The following is an 18,054-nucleotide window of genomic DNA, read 5'->3' on the forward strand; positions in this document are numbered from 1 at the left end:
TTCTCCACTTCTGTATCATGAACATTCTGATTCATAGTGTGTATGTATGTAGGGTTGGTGTGCATAGATGTTAGAAGAGAAGCTAAGCATCTGGAAGAGTGTTGTTATCTTTTCAATAGTATCAGCTGGTCTAATAAACGATCATTACAGCTACCTACAAATCTCGCCCACGTATGTCCTAATTATTTCAGAATGAGTGATAAAGAATTGGAGTTTCTAGTTTAGGCCAGTTCCTTTACTGTCTTTGGTTCATTTATTCATTATAGCCATAAAATCAACTCGTAGTGGCATAAGGGGAATTTTGATCGTGGCTGTGAGACTCCTTAGCATGTAAGATTGTGTTTGGATCTAAACATTCTATAGAGCATTAAACTGCTCATTTTTGTTATATATACCAATATACCCGGATTTTTATTTTGTTAAAACATTTTCTTTGCCTATATATAATTGGCAATCATTTTTAACATGTACTTCTCAGATCAGGCCTGAACTTTTGGGTTGTGTCTTAGGCGTGTATCTCAGGAATTTGAGTGGTATTATCCATGCAGGTTTTCTTTTAGTGTAGGGAATAATAGGAACAGTAATCTGTTCCTGTACATGAAAACCTGTGAAGGGGAAGGCAAGAAGAAAATACTGAGGGTACAATGAATTGTTTTTCTTTCCCTGCCTCCTTCTAAACATTCATGATTTTGTACTGAAGTAGCCTATAAAAAAAGCCTGGGGCATAGTTTGTAGGGAAGGTGGCTGTCACAGGCCTGCTTATGGCATCATACTCTGGCAAGTCTTTAGGAACTGTAAACTCCTACAGGTTCCTTTGGGAACTCTGGAAACGCCTACTCTGCATGTTTGAATTTGTTCAGAGGGTGAGTTAGTGGCTCTCCTGCAGATGCTGGTAGAAGGGAAAAGAGCCTGTGTTGCCAGATGTGGCAGAAATCAGGAATTCAAGGACTTGGCATGGGAGCATCGGCCTGGGAATGTCCAGAAACCCTTAACGTTGAAGTTGCTCTGCCTGGAGGAAGAACTCCAGCAGGCTGCCTGTGACAAGTGCAGTATTACCGGGATCTGTACTAGACCAGCTCAGCTCCACATCTTTATCAGTGACCTGGAGGATATGGCAGAGTGAACTCTCAAGTCTGCAGATAACAAGTTGGGGGGCAGCGGTTTGTACAGGCAGGGGCAGGGCTGCTGCTCACGGAGACCTTGGCAGGCTGCAAGCGAGGCTCGACAGGGAACTCGTGAAATTCAGCAAGGATAAATGTAGCATCATGGATGTGAGAAGGGCTAACCCCTTGTTAATGATACAGGCTGGGAAGCAGCTCCGCTGTGAAGGATGTGGGTGCCCTGGCAGACAGCAAGCTCAACATGAGGCAGGAACAAAAACTAACTGCCTCCTGGGATGTATTAACAGGAGCATAGTCTGTAGGTAGATGAAAGTGATTTATTTCCCTTTACTCAGCTCTCATTAGACTGCATCTGGAATAATGTACACAGTTTTGGGCTCCCCAGTACAAATCCAGCATGCACTGGAGCAAATCCAGCAGCAGGTCCCCAGCCTGGCCAGGGAGCTTTAGCACTTCCCTTTGAGGATAGGCTTTAGGGGGGACCTGATAGCAGCCCCCAATAGCTAGGAGGAGGTTGTGGAGAAGACTGGGATGGGCTCTTTCCCAGAGGGTGAGACACAGCTATCCTATGAAGTTCGCAGGGGTGGGGGGGGGATGTTGCCCTGCTGGTACAAGACACATTAAGAAGCTAAATATTCTGGAGAGCGAGAACTATGAGACATATAAGCAGAGGAATTAGAAATGGAGGGTATACGAGGCATGTAATTATTGTGTAAGTGAGCAAAGGAGCCTAGAACCCTGACCTGTAGAAGAAGTGGGATTGTCTAGGTAGTTGCCCATGCCGTAACTTGTCCCAGATTGGAGGTTTATTTTTTAGAAAAGATTTTAATTTTTCTTCCACATTTTTTGAGCATTTAATGAAACCTTAAAGCATCAACTCTCCATCAGAAATCATAAGAATTATGTTTCATTATTATTGATTACTGTAGAAATGTTCATAAAGTTGAAAGAAACATATTGCAAAAAAGTCCTGATGGTTTTTATTTTTTTTCTCTTAAGAATTCAGAAAGAACTTGCAGAAATTACATTAGACCCTCCTCCAAACTGTAGGTAAGTTCACCTGGATTTTATTAATTTGGCATACAGAAGTGGAATTATGGAAATTGCATAGGGGACTGGAGTAAATTTTAGTTATTTCTTTGTGCTGATTGCTTAATAATTTTGGAATAAAAGCTGATCATTAACATGTTTGCTTACATGCAAAGATATGACGTACTTCCTGGTAACAGGAGTAATGGTAAAAATTGATGAACCCTATGATGTGTTAATAGAGACAGGGTAAAAATGAAATCACTGTTCATGTGAAGTATTAAATCAATGGCCTTTTGTTTGATTCTGTAAAATGTAGTTATGGTGGCAGTTGCTGGTATGTTTGATTCCTTTTTCTTGCAAGTTGTTAACACACTGTGAATATAATGGAGAAGGAGAAATGTTATAGGCACAAACCATTATTAATCTTCCAACTGTGTCTCTAGTGATCAGTTATGATATTCAGTGGAAGCTTCCTGAAATAGAGTATATCATTGCGTAGGCTTTCTAATAATGACTTTGTGCTTGGGTTTGTTTGGATTTTTTTTGTGTTTGTTTCTTTTTTTGGGTTTCTTACGTTTTGTTTGTTTTTGTTTTGGTTTGTTCATTTGTCCGGTACATTTACTTTCAGTGTGTTTAAAACTGGCTTTGAAATGAGTAATGAGCTAGGCCTAGAAACCCTGGCTGCCTGGTGGCCCAGGCGGTATACAGTTGTTTTCAGATGGCTGTCTCGGGCTTCTTATCTGTCAGCTTGACATATGGTCAGTGTTGGAGCTGGGCCAGGGCTGTACAGCACTGCTTAAAGGAGCCTCTGCCACCGTACCTCTCGCGGTGCAGTGAGGTCGAGCTCGGTGCGGAAGAATAGCTTCCATCCAGTCCTGCCGACCCATTTCAGCTGATGTGGTTAGTAGGATTCATTCTATTAGTGCAGTAAAAAGAAAGATTGATAGAAATGTCTGATTGCATGCAGCATTTATAATGAATCCCAGTATGTTTCAGTATCGAATTAACTAAGCAACTGGTAGTAAAAATGACAGTCAACTTTATTGTTTTGGTCTCTTGACAAAAGGATGTGTGAGAAAATATTCTAACAAGATTTGATGTGGTTGTGCTGGATCTCAAGATATAAGTCAAGTGGTTGTGTACTAAAGTGCTGCGTAGTGAAGTAGCCTTGCAATAATAGCGTTCAAAGAGTATTTCAGTCAATTAGGATGAACAGTTCTTTACTAGATAAAACATTTTAATAGCTAAGCTGTTCTGTCATACTTACGACTGTATGCGAGTCTTCAATCACATCAAAGCTGTTTTATATGGCAGTTTTTACTTCGGTGTTGATGACTGATGCCTATTAGTGGATTGATTTGCTGAGATGAATATGAAACTTGAGTCTGTTGTAGAAGAATGCATAAGTCTTTGAACTGAGTCTAAAAGGCTTATAGTTTTTATAGCAGTGTCACTTGTTCTAGTTTTCTGAATCTTTCCCTTTATAACAAAGCAGTTGTTTCGGTATACAAGACACTGTTAATTTGATTTTCTTTTGCTAGCAACTGTAAAGTGAGCATTGGCTGTCTTAGTGGAAAGCCCTTCAGTGACTTGCAATTAAAAAAAAAAAAAGTGAGCTGGAGATTTCCTGTTTTTCTTGAATTATTTACACTAATGATAAAACAGCAATAAAGTGCACTGCATGGTGCGGTTTTGCAACATCAAAAAATTACATCTAACTTCACGTGTCTGTTGCTTTAACACAGTTCTTAAGATGCAGAATTATTTCATGTTGTGATCTTGATAGATAACCATTAGTAACTTTACTATTAGCAAATATGTTTTTATAGTCAATACGAATCACTTCATTTAGTTTTATGCTCTGTTGACATAGTCTAAGCAGTGTTTTCATTTGAACTTCATCTATTTTCTATTATAGTTAAACATTACAAAATAAATACATCAGCCAGACATGATTCTTCAGCATAATGAAGAAAACCAGGCCATAGTACAGTATATCTTACCCTAAAGTATTGATATGTCCTTTCTTGGGTTTAGTGAAATTTAGAATATTGTTATGAGGTGTTAGATTTTCTATTAAAAAAACATGTTTCATAAAGATAAGTTCCTTACAGATGTAGACTACTTGAAATGGTTGGGATTCCAGCTTGCCTTCACTATGTGTCCCCTTTTATATATAAAATTAATCGTGACTGGGCAATAGGAATGTGGTAAATCTCAGAACTATATGTCACAGAAGATATGAAGGAAAGCTGTATTACTCAGGAATGCTCTCTAAGTAGTTATTTAGGAAGTCTTGATAGGCAGGACATTGAGCTGAATTGGAACTTGGGTGGAATATTGCAAGATGTGTTGCAAGACTTTCCATTGACTACAGCAGGCCAAAGCTTCAGGTTTGTCTCATCCAGGGGAAAAAATAAACAAAATGGAACAGTATCTGTAGTACAGTAGCATCCCTTAATGGCATTCTAGGCTATGCAGTCGGTACAAGCTCCAAGGGAGCTGCAGCTTCTACTTCTGCAGCAGCTGCAATCTTAACGCTTCCCCTGCCTCATTCCCATGAAGAGCACAGGCTGTATAATCTTGTTTTTCTGGAAGACAAGTCTTGCTCACACACATGGGCCTTGTAATTGGCAGATTATCACTGCTGCGACTTGCAGCATCTTTCCAAAACTCTGGAAAGCTGTGGATTTCAGAGTTCCTAAAAGGTCTGTCACGTTTGGCTTTAAAAGAAGATTTAATGTTATAAGTAATGGGAGTTGCCTGCTTCCTGAGGTATTCATATTCTGTAGTTTGGGTTCTGAGCGATGGAAAGAGTCCCTCTTGACACCACAAACTTTGGATCATTCCTCAGGGCTGAGAATGTGTAATGTTCTCAAGTGTCAAAAAGTCAAGCTGGGGTGTGTGTGGGAGTTGAGCAGTGTAATTGTTGCTATTTGTGGAGGAAGGTATGTCATAAGAAAGCCTGTTATACTTCACATTTAACAGAAAAAAATGGAAATGGTTGGATTTTGATATGTGCTGTGTCCCATCCCACTGCCGCCACCTCCCCACCTCACCCCTTTTATTTTTGCATAGAGCTGAACTTACTGTCAGGGAAGTCCCTGTATTTGGTACATTTGTATTTTAAATCTGCAGCATTGTGAAATTTTAGTTTGTCAGGAGACAGCATTCCTAAATTGTAGGTGTTTGCCACTCTTTCTTCCTCATTGAAGTACCAAAGCTTGGTTGCTGGAAATGTTGCATATTATACCTCTGAGTAGTGCAGAGTATACCTTTTCTCGTAGGTGATGGAAACCTCATCTTTAAGTGTCATTTTTCATATATTGTCTTGCTGGAAGAGGGGAATAGTTGGGAATTCTTGTTGCTGAAATAATGTCTTTTCAAACTTTCCCTGATTTTGGACTGCATCTTGTCTAAGACAATAGATTTCATAGAATAAAACTTCTATTGTCAGTGTTGTGTACTATTTCCCTTCTGACTGGCAAGAGAACAACATCTCTGTGGCAACTTATACCAATTGCTTACACGGGAGAATAATATTTGGAAAGTATTTAATGTATTTTTAGCTTCTTTCAATGTGAACTTAGCAGCTGGAAACAAAGGGAGCCAGCACAAAGTGAATAGCAACTCTCTGTGGACACCACTTGGAGCAACTGCTCAAAATTTTCCTATTAAGTCACTGTTGTTACCTATCTTCCTCTTCATGTTTTCTTTTGATGTTCTCTAGCATATTTGTCACTATTCTTCTCTTCTCTGTGTATTTACTGCGATTTCTTTTATGCGTTATACATTTTACTTCTTTTTCCCTGTAGCAATGTGGGTGATGCTTGAGGCTCAGAAATACACTTTAAAGGTCTGTGCAGCTCAGTCAGCAAATTGACTGGCTCTCATTCCAAAACAATCAATTTAAAACCCTGCACGTAGTCTGATCTCTTCCATTAGTCTGAAATCATTACATTAATTCCTTACTTCTTACACTATCTGCAAAACTGATGAACAACCAACATATCTGATCCTAGTATTTTGCTTGTGAAAACTAATCACACTGAAAAGAATCAAAACACAGTTCTTGGGGTGATGTAGAGAAGAGCCAGGTGGAATGGCAAGTTATTCAGCTTGGCTTAGGGAGAGAGGTTAGCGTGCCTCATGCATCCCTCTTGCACGATTAATGGTTGTGTGGAGCCTGACATTCCTGTTCAATATTGCCCTGACCGTTTTTGCTGAACTGGTGAGGCTGGTTTCTTCACAGCTCTAAGGGATTATGCGAATGCCAACAATTTAAAGTTACAGTTCTTGAGGCCACCTGTTTAAACTCTTGCCTGGTGCTGCCTTAAAGCTAAGGAGACGTCACAAGCATCAGGAGCAGAGAGCAAACATTAGCACAATGTCATGGGAAGACCGGGAGGGAGCAGAGTGTCGGCCTTGCTCTGCGATGCGGAGATGGAGGTGTAGGGGCCTAGAGCAGCAGTTGCAGCCAGTATCCATTGCGCTGCCCTGGCCTGCTACAGTCTCCTCCCTTTTCCCCTTCTCACTCAAGGGACTTGTTGGGGTCTTCCCCTCTTCCCTCTGTGCGCGTACACCAGCACCTCGATGCTCATGTAGCTTTCCAATGCGAGCGAAGAGATGCCTTGCCGTTTTTTAGGTCATATGCTCACAACATTAGTTTGACGTGGGGTGGGGAGGGTCTGAATAATCTTGGCTATATATGTTTCCTTAAAATATTTGAAAAAATGTGAAAAAATTTGGAGAAAGCAGAGCAAGGCCTTCTCCAAATCCAAAACCAATTTCTCTTGAGGGCTGGAAGGATTCTGGTTTTAAAGCAGTTTTCTCAACCTAAATTTGCTTCTCTTTTGGTTAGCCTCTTTTAGCTTGCACAGAGAGTTTATGTAATGATTTTGGTAGCATCAAGGCTTTGCTCAGTGATGCTTATGGAGTGTCCACTACCTATTTTGCTGCCTTTAGATACCTGCTGAGTTCTTTTTACTCTTGTGCAGAATGCAGAGGCTACTTCAGTGAGGTGCTTCCTTGCTCTGGAACCAAAGAATAAACTTTAAGACAGCATAGGCACAGAACAGCTTGTCTTTATTTGTTCCTTCCTTCATAAAACTCTGGAAGCACAAAGGGTGATCGTTCTTATACTCATGGTTGTCTTATCACTTAGAAGGAATATGGGAGTGTAGTGGCCTCTCTGGCTAAAAAAAGGCTTAATCCTATTTCTTCTGATCAGGATTTCACTGAAGGAGGACCTAGGCACAAAAGCCATGTTGAAAAAAAAATCCCCAAGAGCTAGCATCTTATATTTTTATTTTTAAAGGAACAGCAATCGGTGATTTTGGTTGTTGGAGTTAGGGATGCATCAGTCTGTTGCCATAGGCACATGACTGTGATGCTTGTGATGCTAATGTGGGAGCGGGATGAAAACCGGGATAAGGAATGCTTCCTTTGAACATTTTCCTTCGCAAACATTTCCAGCCTCCGTGGTATGAATCTGGGCTCTCTTCCCGTTACATTGTTACCCATGGAGTTTACCGTCTGCCTGTATAGACTTACTTTGATCTGCTGCTAGTTTTCTATAACCTTCAAGAGAAAATGTGACACAGAAAATCGTATATAACTTTGCCTGGCTAGGCCTCTTAAGAATTTAAAGCAAATAGGGAAACTTAATCAAAAAGATATGCATAGGAGCAGTTGATATTAATGTGCAGAATCCTGTTGTTTTTAAAATCTGTGCTGTATTGACATTCATCTGAGGATAAGAATGAATGTAAAATGTATCTGAGTGCTCATTGCAACCACTTTATTTTTTAATTTTGATTCCCTTTCTGCTTCAAAACTAGCAAGAAACATGTCCCAAACCCATGCAAGTTAATGATTGCACTGGGATTATATTTTATAATAGCAATGATACTGTATTTTATCACTGGAGTTAGCTTGCCTGTTTTTTGTAACTGGTGGGGTTTTTAAATTTATGACCTTGGTACCTTGAAGTACCTTGGATGAAAAGTGTCAAGTTACTTTTTAAAATGTAATCTTTTCATTCTTTTAGCTATTTTCTTTTAAGACGGTGCAGGACAGCGTCACTTGTGCTTTAAGGTCTGAAACATGTAACTTGCACTTAAACATATATTTTTCTAAAATATCTGTTTATTTTCACTGTAAAAGTGACTTTTCAATGTCATATTGTTCAAAGCATCTGGTTTTAAAAAACAGTGCACAGATGTTTCTTTTCATGGGTCTTCCACGTGTCAAGATGCAGTGTACTTAGAAAGCCATGTAAAATATAGCTGATGTTTCTGTAGTGGTCTGGTATCTTTTGAAAAATATATGTTTGATACAAAAAAAATATTAGACAGCACTGAGTTTTGGGGTTTTTTTCCCAGTTTATTCAACTGAATTCTGAATATCTACTTGATTCCATTTCTGTTTGCAGTTGTGGGGTGATTTTAGGATTGATTAGATGCAGCACTCAAAAGCTTCAGGATGTATTGCAGGCATTGGTGGTTAGAAACCGTAGCAACTTTGATGAAGACGGGAGCGGGGGGTGGGGGGTGGGGTGGTGGGGTGAGTGGAGAAAAGGCAGTAAAAGGAGCCTGCTGCTGGCTGTTTGCCAGGACTAGCAGCTTCACTCACTGATGATGAAGTAAGGAACTAGCTGACAACACCCATTAATACCTCCCAGCATAACAATACCTCCACGTGATTTCTGCCAGTTCTCCCAGTTTTCAAATGATGACAACTTCTCTCCCAGGAGAAGGAAAAACAGCATTAGAGAAGAATGAGAGTAGTTTATCGAGCAGAGTGTGAGTGCAGGTTTGGAAGGTCAGAGGAGTGCCAGAGTACATCCCATGGGACTGTGGAAGCAGGGGAATGAGTGGAGATAGGTGCATAAGGAGGGGTTGTGATGATCACATATTCCATGAAGCAGGAAAGTGCCTCAAAAGGAGCCTGTGAAGGACATGGAAAGGATCTTTGATATTTGCAGTGTGCTTAGTATAGAAGATTAGTAAAGCTCTATTTTAAAATGCAGGTGTCGGGAGGGTGGAGTGGAGGGCTGTAACAAGGGTAAAAAGAAACACTTTGATGCTTTTAGTGTGGGGAATTCTGAACAGAGATGTTTTCTTCCAGAGGTTTCATATTGAGTTGCAGCTGATCTTTGTAAATCCATCTCCTAGGAAGTACAAGGGCAATCCCCAGCGCTTTCAGCTCCAGAATTCTTCAGACTACCCTCCACAGAGGTTTCTTTTGCCCTCTCCTAATAGCTAAACAAAGTTGGTTGGTTGGTGCATTTTTTCCCTGTGAGCCTGAATTTGGTTTATAACGTATACTGATGTTATATATGCATGTTTTTGTAATCTCCTTAATACAGCCTTCATAAAACACCAAAAAAAAAAAAGTTCTCCCCTCACCAAATCCTGAAGTATGTTAAATAAAACATCAAGGGGAAACAAAATCACATTGGATGAGACTTTGTATCATCGTTAGGAGACTGCAAAGAAATATCTAAATGTGTAGCTTTTAAATTTAGTTAGCTATTTCTGGGGGGTGTGGGGGTGTGTGTCCTGCTTTGTGTTTGGGGTGGGTTTTGGTTGATTTTTTTTTTTTTTTTTTATGTAGACTTTAGTCTTGTATAAAAGCTACGTAAGGATCAATTTTTTTACAGAAATTGAGCAGAGTTGTTTGAAAGTGTGACTGTAGTAGGTACTGTTGCACTGAACTAGCAGTCACTGCCATTTCATGACAATCATGTAAGAAACATGCTGTTATTAGCAACTCATTACCCTTTAGTAAATTACTCGTTATTGAATGAATGGGGGAAATGGAAGGTACTTTGTTGGTTGGGACTGACAGCATTACTGATAATGAAGTATTTGTTTCCCTAAATAAATGGCACGATCTCAGAAGTGCCTAATGCTGCTGTCTTTAGTACACCTACATTTGATCAGAATTTGAACTCTGATCTTCTATGTAATACTTCAATTATTTCCTTTTTAAGAAAACTTTTAAGAAAGCATCTGACAAATTCATGTTATTTCCTGAATGCCATTGTATACCTCTTATTATTAATACTGTTTTCCTCTCTCCTTAAATTTATTTTAAAAAAATCAGCCCTTCTCTGTTCCAATACCACAATTTACAGCTTTTTAACAGTTGTTAACTTATGCGCTTTATTCTTTTGGTTTTGAGTTGTTATTTTTTGTTTTGGGCTTTTGTTGTTACTGGTTTTGTTTTGTTTTTACATAGGCACGACAGTCTAAGGCATTGCTGTAATTAATCTTTTATTCTTGGTATACACGGAATGTTTACGGATTTACAATTAGTAGTCTGAATTTAAGGAAATTGTTTTCCAAAATCTCCTGGCAGAAAAGCTGCAGTTTAAGACAAAAAAGTAATGAACCAGCAACAGACCATGCTTTACAGTGTTTCGGAAACAAACTATGAAATTGATCTGGGTGCTGTTTTCTTGGTGTACAATAAACCTTATTTATGCTGTAGTTACACATTTGCAGCTTTGTTACAAGCTTTTTGGGGTATCTAATTGGCTGCAGCTTTGAATCATGTCATAAACATGCCAAATGTTGATAATTACAATTAAGATATCTACTTGAAATAATCTTTGTTTTCATTTTCTCTGACAATTTATTTTTTTCACTTATTTACATGCCTTTAATTTTTCATTTTAACAGTTCTTGCATCACTTTATTTTTGTTTCAAAGCTGTGGAATTGGATTAAACAGGGTTTTTTAAATACTTCCATGTTGCTTGGAAAGAAGCCAGTTACTGTGTATCAGCTTAATAGAAACCATGCTTAGCAGTGCCTCGCATATGGCAGCTCGTGTTTGTGTGGTAAGGCATTATGTATTTTAAATATTACCTTTTATACGATAGTCAAATTTATGCCAGAATCTGAAGTTTCCTCTGATTAATGTTAACAAAAATAGCAAAGAGCCAACTGTTTCTGTTTTTTAGGGAAAATATGTAATTAAATACATAATTTACTGTCTGCTCTGCACAAAAGCCATATTTATGTGGCCTTTATTAACTTGAGATGTGTACTGTGCCTAGAGGAGGCTATAGGTGACTGATAATGTGCTTTCTTGATGCTTTTTAGCCTTTTAATGTTGTAAATATTGTGGAGGCCAAGATGGTGACTCTGTAGCTAAGACTGAAATATAAGGGTTTGTGCGTAATTTAGGAGATTGAGTTGTATTTGAAGAATAAGTGGTATACAGTTAGAGCAATTACTCTGTGACTAACACTTGACACAGCTGACAACGTAAAGCTTAAAATTTTTTTGTGGTTTGCACGTCATTGTTTGGGTTTTTTATTTATACTTAGTACAGCCTTTATGAAATTTAGAGCTTTTAAAGGCATTTGTTCTGGATTGTCTGGCTGTAAACACTCTTTTTGTATAAAATTCAGCAGTGGCTCTTCATAATGAAATTTATCAGAAAATAATATTGTTCAGTGTAAAAATGGCAAATAAATCTCATTCTTTTAAAATGATCGCCTCGTTTTTAGTACAGGTTGGTTTTTGGGGGAAGAAGGCTTTTTATTTCTGCAAGATTAGCTGATGTTTGACTTAACTTTTGATTGGGAGGTATTGACAGTAATCACTACTGAAAATATGCATCATAAGCCTAATAAAGATTATTATACTTCTTATAACTTTAACATTGCCAGAGGACATTTTTTTCTTTGTTTGACACCAGTGCAGTATATTCTGCTTCAATCATAATTGAGTAATGCATATAAACTTGTAGAAACAAACTGGATTTATTTTACATTTTAAGGTGTTCTAATTCTAAAATGGCAAATAAGTGTTTTATTACACTTATTTATGATTAGTCAGTTTACACATAAGAAGGCGGCATTTAGGACTTTATAGTTCTGAGCTAAATAGAGGTTTGACTTTTTTAATTTTTTAGATATTTTTTTTTTAGATCATTACAATATGCTTGGAATAACTATATGGTGTCAACTGCAATGTCATTTTACCATAGATGTGATCCAGAGAATTTTAAAATGCTATAGTCTTCCTACTTGGTATGTTAGGTATCCTAAATAGGATAAATATATGTATTGCCTATAAAATTAGGCATGTTATAACCCTTCACAAGAGGATGGATGGGATGTAGAAAAACACATTTAATTTTCAGAGAAGTTTATGACTGAAAAATTAGATGTGTGCCTAGCATGGAATTTCAGATTTGTTGATGTAAATTATTGATTACTAAGCTCGTAGCAATGACATTTAGGGTCACAAACTAGGGATAAAGAAAAAAGGTTTAAAATTTGGGGCTTGTAGCCAGGGAGGGTTCACAGGAAAGCTGGTTTCAGAACCACTATGGTAAATGCAGTGCTAGCTTTTGCAGTAATGTAAAGTAACCATGGGTGAGATTCATTAAGTGTTCTGGGTTAAACTGCTGGCTAGAGCTGACTGGGCTTGAACGTCGAACAGGAATTTTGACTGGGTGTCTGGTGTGAAAATGCACGGTTCCCATTATTTTGGGTTTCATTGGATAGCTTGAAAAGAAAGGCATTCCTGACTGAACTTTTTATGGAAGAGCATTTCTGGCTTTTGATTACTAGATAAGCATTAGCCTTGATCTCTGTTATATTGGAGTCTGTTCATTTTTCTGCAGCAGGCATCATAGGAGACACTCAGCCTTGCTCATTCAAAATACTTTGTGGCAGTGCACTTTTTGGAGCTGCACCTCCTGGAAGTCTGATTTTGATGTCTGGGTCAGAAATACAACCATGGGTTCTTGTATCTCCTGCGTATAATCTACCACTGCCTGCCAAAAACAATCTTCAAGGGTCACTTTCTGCCTAGGGTACAAAAAGCAGGTTCTTTGTCTTGCTTCTGTCCTTCCTGAGATACTTTTATAAAATCTGCCATCATTTGGCTTGGAGGAAACATCCAGCTTCAGTGGGGGGTGGGGGGGTGGGAACCCAACACTCAACATGCTCCCCCTCTTAATTAGCTGTTTGCTTATTTGTGTTCTGTTACATATATATAAAATAAGACCTGTCAGTCTACAAAAATACTTCTAAAAGGGGGCTTGCTTCACTGCCATGTCTTATTCACAGCAATGTCCTGTCGGTAGCAGCAAGAACAGTAAAACACTTTGACACACAGTGTGTGCATTACAAAAACGAAGTGTCAGATCAAAAATGGCTGTAAACATTTTCACAGTCACTTGTCATTGCACGTTTGAAGGTGGGAAATTTTTAGAGAAGATGACTCAATTTTCTTCCTTCCCTGCATGTCTGGGCTGCCTAGAAGGGAAGAAGCGTCTACTTAATAGAGCATTTTGATGTGCTGGTGTGGGCACAGCTACTATAATCCCAGTTGTCTGAGTACGCTCCTCAGCAAGTCTATGAACATGGTGACTAGGCATCAGTGCAAGAGGACTATTGCATATTTTGAGTCAGCATTAACTGAATGATAGTTTTGTGGTTTTGTTGGTTTTTGTTGGTTTTAAATCTGTAAACTGTAGTCTTCAAAGAATAACATCAGGTGATCGCAAGTATTGGAATGGGAAACTGTCTAATAGGCATCACAGAATCAACTCGAAAATCTCATTTGAGTCTGGAATTACTGTAGTGTAAATCAGATTTAAATTCATGATTCAAATGTAATGACCTTCTGTATTGCTAACCTCCTTGGGAGATATTTAATTAATAATGTATATTAGCTGTGAGTGTTTTGGCATGTGTGTATGGCATAGATTTTCATGTAGCCACAAATACAGCCTCAAAAGCCCACAGTGTGGTGGCTGTAGGATGACGCATTTTTAAGATGTTCTGCAATATCCTGCTTTGCTCCTTACTGAATACAAATAGCTGAGGGATGACAGCTATCTCAGTTTCAGTGGAATCTTTATGATTTATATGATAATGATAATTTTATTCTGCTACCAGTACAGAGCACTTTGCAGACTGATATCAAGGTTAATTATCACTTTGAGAAGAAGTGAAGCACAGTCTGCCAACCTGATGCTTTGCTCAGCTGAGAAAGATAATTGTTATTCAAGTAGTATTTAAATGAGTCCAAATGCTGATAAATACACAACAAAAATATTTTATTTTTTTTTCTTTCATGTTCATTCACTGTGCTAGAGAATGAGGTCATCACTGTGTGTAAATATTACTAATGGACGCTGTAGTAAAAACACGCTGATTATTTACAGAACTCATGAGGAGCGGGTTTCCCCCCGTGTGGGCTGTGGGGAAATACTTTAAGCCTGAGTTCCTCTTGTCAACACATCCTAATTCTTTTATGTCTGTGGTTGCTTTTGGCAGTTGTGCTGTTACCTTATATATGACTCCTTATGCACTATGACCTGACCTTATTGATGCATCTGAGAGGTTTACAATTTGTACTGTGCCTTGCACATCCGTAGGGTTACTCCATGCTCTACGTATCTCACGTTGATTCTAAAGATAGCTTTCTTTTTTTTCCCCTCTAGATTTGGGGATTTGTAAGCAGCCCAGTGGCGAGAGAAATAACGCAGAAACATACAAATATTGCTATAAATTAGCCTACTGGATATTTTTTCATTTATTCTTGGTAGCTGCACAACTTCTTAAGGGAGCTGGTCAGCTGTATGCAACAATGTAGTCCTATGTTCTAGAGAGCCACGAGGTTGTCCCAAAATCTGGTGCTGGGTTTGTTCAATTTACACAACCCCTTTCACGTTAGGGTCTTAAAAATTAAGATTTGACTGCATAGCTTTCCCTCTTTTTGATGTATTTTAATTGAATACAATGCAGATGCTTTGCTCCACCTGCTGCTCCCTGGAAGACACCGCTATCCTCCACCCCCACCCCCCCCATCCCCCAGCTGTTTAAAAATTATTAGCTGCAGGGGTCTCTTGGCCTTGAGAATTTTTAATTTTGTTTTGGGGCAGCAGTAGCTGTATCTTCATACTTGTACTGCTGTTCTTTTCCGCACTGCCAAACTAACTTTTCCCTTATTCACTTGAAAACTTATGGTTTGTGTTTAGTCATTTGTCTGTTGCTTGTATTTCAGTGAAGTGGGTTCTGTTTGTTTGGGCATTTTTATTATTTAGAATGTTAATTTGATGCAATTTTTGGACTAAATTAATAACTGATGTAACTCTACTAGACAGGCTACATTATAAATATGTCAAAATTTTGCACAAAGCACAGTAAAATGATAGAATAGTTACTTTTAAGACTTCAAGAAGTAAAGATAAAATAAATGTACCTTAGCGTTTTATGTCAAGGGAATGATTTTTGCCATGACCATCCATAAATTCCTGGCTAAGGTGTTTGCATATTATTACTTTGTAGGATGACAGTTCATTACTTACTGGTAAGAGACTACTGACTTGTTAATTTAATTCTGTTATTTAATATGCATTATAGTCCTGCGGCTAAGAAACATAAATTCTTGAATGGATTGTTTTCACTCCTAAACACTTCCATACGTTTTCGTAACATTTTTAGATTCTGTGTGGCTTAGTAGCTTTCCTCATGACTAATGAAGATTTTAACAAACAAAATGGAAAAGGGCCAACTTGTAATTGTTAGTGCAGTCGCATAATCAGCCATACACGGTTTGTTTGTTATAGCTCAGCAATAGAACAATGTTTCAAAGAGAAAACACGCAGAGATGATTAGTAAGTACCACAGTGATGTGAGACTGTCCAACTACAGAAGCAGTCTGGCTGGGTTATTCATATGAACACTTCACTACATGGTTTAGTTTTCTTTATCATAAGTAATTTTAGTAGCCATTTACAGTGAGTTACTAAGAAGAAATAAATGAAATGTTTTTTTTGCTTGGATAAATAGGTATGTTGTAGAAGTTTAGTGAATGTTACATGTACAAACTACCAAACAGATTAGAGCTTACTTTATGCAAACGTGAAAAGGTGAAAAATACCTGTCAGGAAGACGGTTACTTTTAAACAACAAAATGTTTATCAAAGATATAGATAAGTAACTTCAGGATTTATATTGTAGCAATTGCAAAGGCTACAAAATGAGCATCCTTTCTGACTGTGTTTTGATTGAAATGAAGAAATGGAATTGGAAATAACAGTGCAGTGTGATAAGTAACGGAGAGAGGACTCAACTGCATAATCGTTGTTACTGCTTTTCAATCTATTTTGCTGAATTGGTTGGAAGCAAGCTTTAAAAGAAAAAAGCAAGCCCCAAAATACAAATAGGAAATAAAGAACAAAACAAACCCCAAAACTGTTACTGTTACACAAGAATCTGAGCATATTTGATTCACTGGGTTGTTGCTTAGTGAGTTGAATAAATATAAAACTTCTTGTATTTCACTTTCAGAATTTTCATTGTCCCTATTTCAGAGATCATTCTGTGTCCTGTGGCAAGTTTGAAGATCACATTCTGCTGTGAATTCTTCCTGGCTTCATCTCAGTCCTAGAAAGTGGTTATTCTCCTGAGAATGCAGTATCTAATACAGAATGCTTGTATAGGCAATTGAAAAAGATAAATTTGCTGCATATCTGTGGAGAGAAAATGTATTAGTGTCTGTTTTTCAAGAGTAAATGCTGTTCAGTCCTACAATTTCCGTTAAGTTTACAGATTAATTTTGCTCACCATATCACTCGCCCTTTAGCAAAACAATTGGCTTGCAAGCCTTATGCTGTTTTCTTCTGGCTTCTGCTATGTGTTCTTTCATCCCCTTGATACAGTGACTTGAATCATCAGGTTTATCTAAATATGCAGGCTACAAAAGCTGATGAATTGGTTGAATTAGTTTTAAATGGATTTTAATTAAAAAGTGTCCAGATAGATCTTTGAATCCTTTAGTTTCTGTCTTATTTAGGGTTTTATTAAGTCTATTGATTTTAAACTGAATCAATGTAAACCTTGTTCCTAAATGTTCCTTCAGCTTTTCAACTGGTTTAGCTAAAAATAGTCTTAAATCATATGTTTTTCTTGAACAATGCAAATTTATGCATAGGCAAGCCTTCAGCTAGGGGTCTGTTTTGCTGCATTATTCCTTAGTTCTTCTTGAAGAAAAAACAGAAAAGTCCAGGAACTAAGTAGCGTGTTGGAGAAATGTCAAATAACCATAGTTAACTTCAGCTTTACAAATTTTATTGGTTTCAATGTGTTTATTTGACAGGAGCCTTATTTTAACACAAAAGATAGGTTTTGGAGGCAAGGTCAACACATGTCATACAACATTGTTCTTGATGGCATCTGCTGTACAGTTTCTGTTAAAATGAAATCCTGTAGAGAAGAGAAGGCCGGGGGTGGTGGTGGTAGTGTCTCACGAAAGCGTATAAGTACCTAGAGGGTGTAAAGAAAATGGAGCCAGGTTCTTGGCAGTGTGCCCAGTGACAGAACAAAAGGCAACAGGCACGACCCGCTACACGGGAAGTTCCATCTGAATATCAGAAAACACTTTTTCACTGTGAGGGTGACGAAGCCCTGGCACAGCCTGCCAAGGCAGGTGGTGGAGTCTCCATCCTTGGAGATATTCAGAAGCCATGTGGACATGGTCCTGGGCAATGTGACTGGCTGTAGGTGGCCTGGCCTGAGGGGGTTGGATCAGGTGACCTCCAGAGGTCCCTTCCAAACTCAGCCATTCTGTGAAAATTGCAATGTAATTTGTTTGGGTATTTTTCTTGTTGGAACACATAAATATTCCAGCATTTTTGAGTTGACAGGTCATTAAAAAAACTAAGGTCGGTTGATGTACTTTTTTTTAACTGAAACAATGAGGGTGAGGTGATTAAAAATAAACTCTGTGGTTGTGAACTCACTTTCTGTGAGTTTAGTTTTATTTCATATTTTAACATTTTCATTGCAAATTTTACCTTTGTTGTATCTTAAGAAATCATGTGCAGGGTTTCTTATTAGAGCTGAGTATAGCTTGTGTTTGCAG

General features: G+C 38.2%; 1 protein-coding gene across 4 annotated transcripts in view; it reads left to right on the forward strand.

Moving 5' to 3' along the window:
• The window catches only part of LOC130148834 (ubiquitin-conjugating enzyme E2 E2), a 217,841-nt gene that overhangs the window by 11,050 nt on the left and 188,737 nt on the right, over positions 1–18,054 (forward strand). For 3 of the 4 annotated variants that reach the window (XM_056337879.1, XM_056337880.1, XM_056337878.1), the window contains exon 3: positions 2,121–2,171. The exons of the other annotated variant lie outside the window; for it this stretch is intronic. In XM_056337879.1, the coding sequence (XP_056193854.1) occupies positions 2,121–2,171 (51 nt within the window). The remainder of the gene's footprint in view (positions 1–2,120; positions 2,172–18,054) is intronic. 4 annotated transcript variants of the gene reach the window in all.

Source organism: Falco biarmicus, chromosome 4, assembly GCF_023638135.1.
Source record: "Falco biarmicus isolate bFalBia1 chromosome 4, bFalBia1.pri, whole genome shotgun sequence".
In the NCBI taxonomy this organism is placed as follows: Eukaryota; Metazoa; Chordata; class Aves; order Falconiformes; family Falconidae; genus Falco; species Falco biarmicus.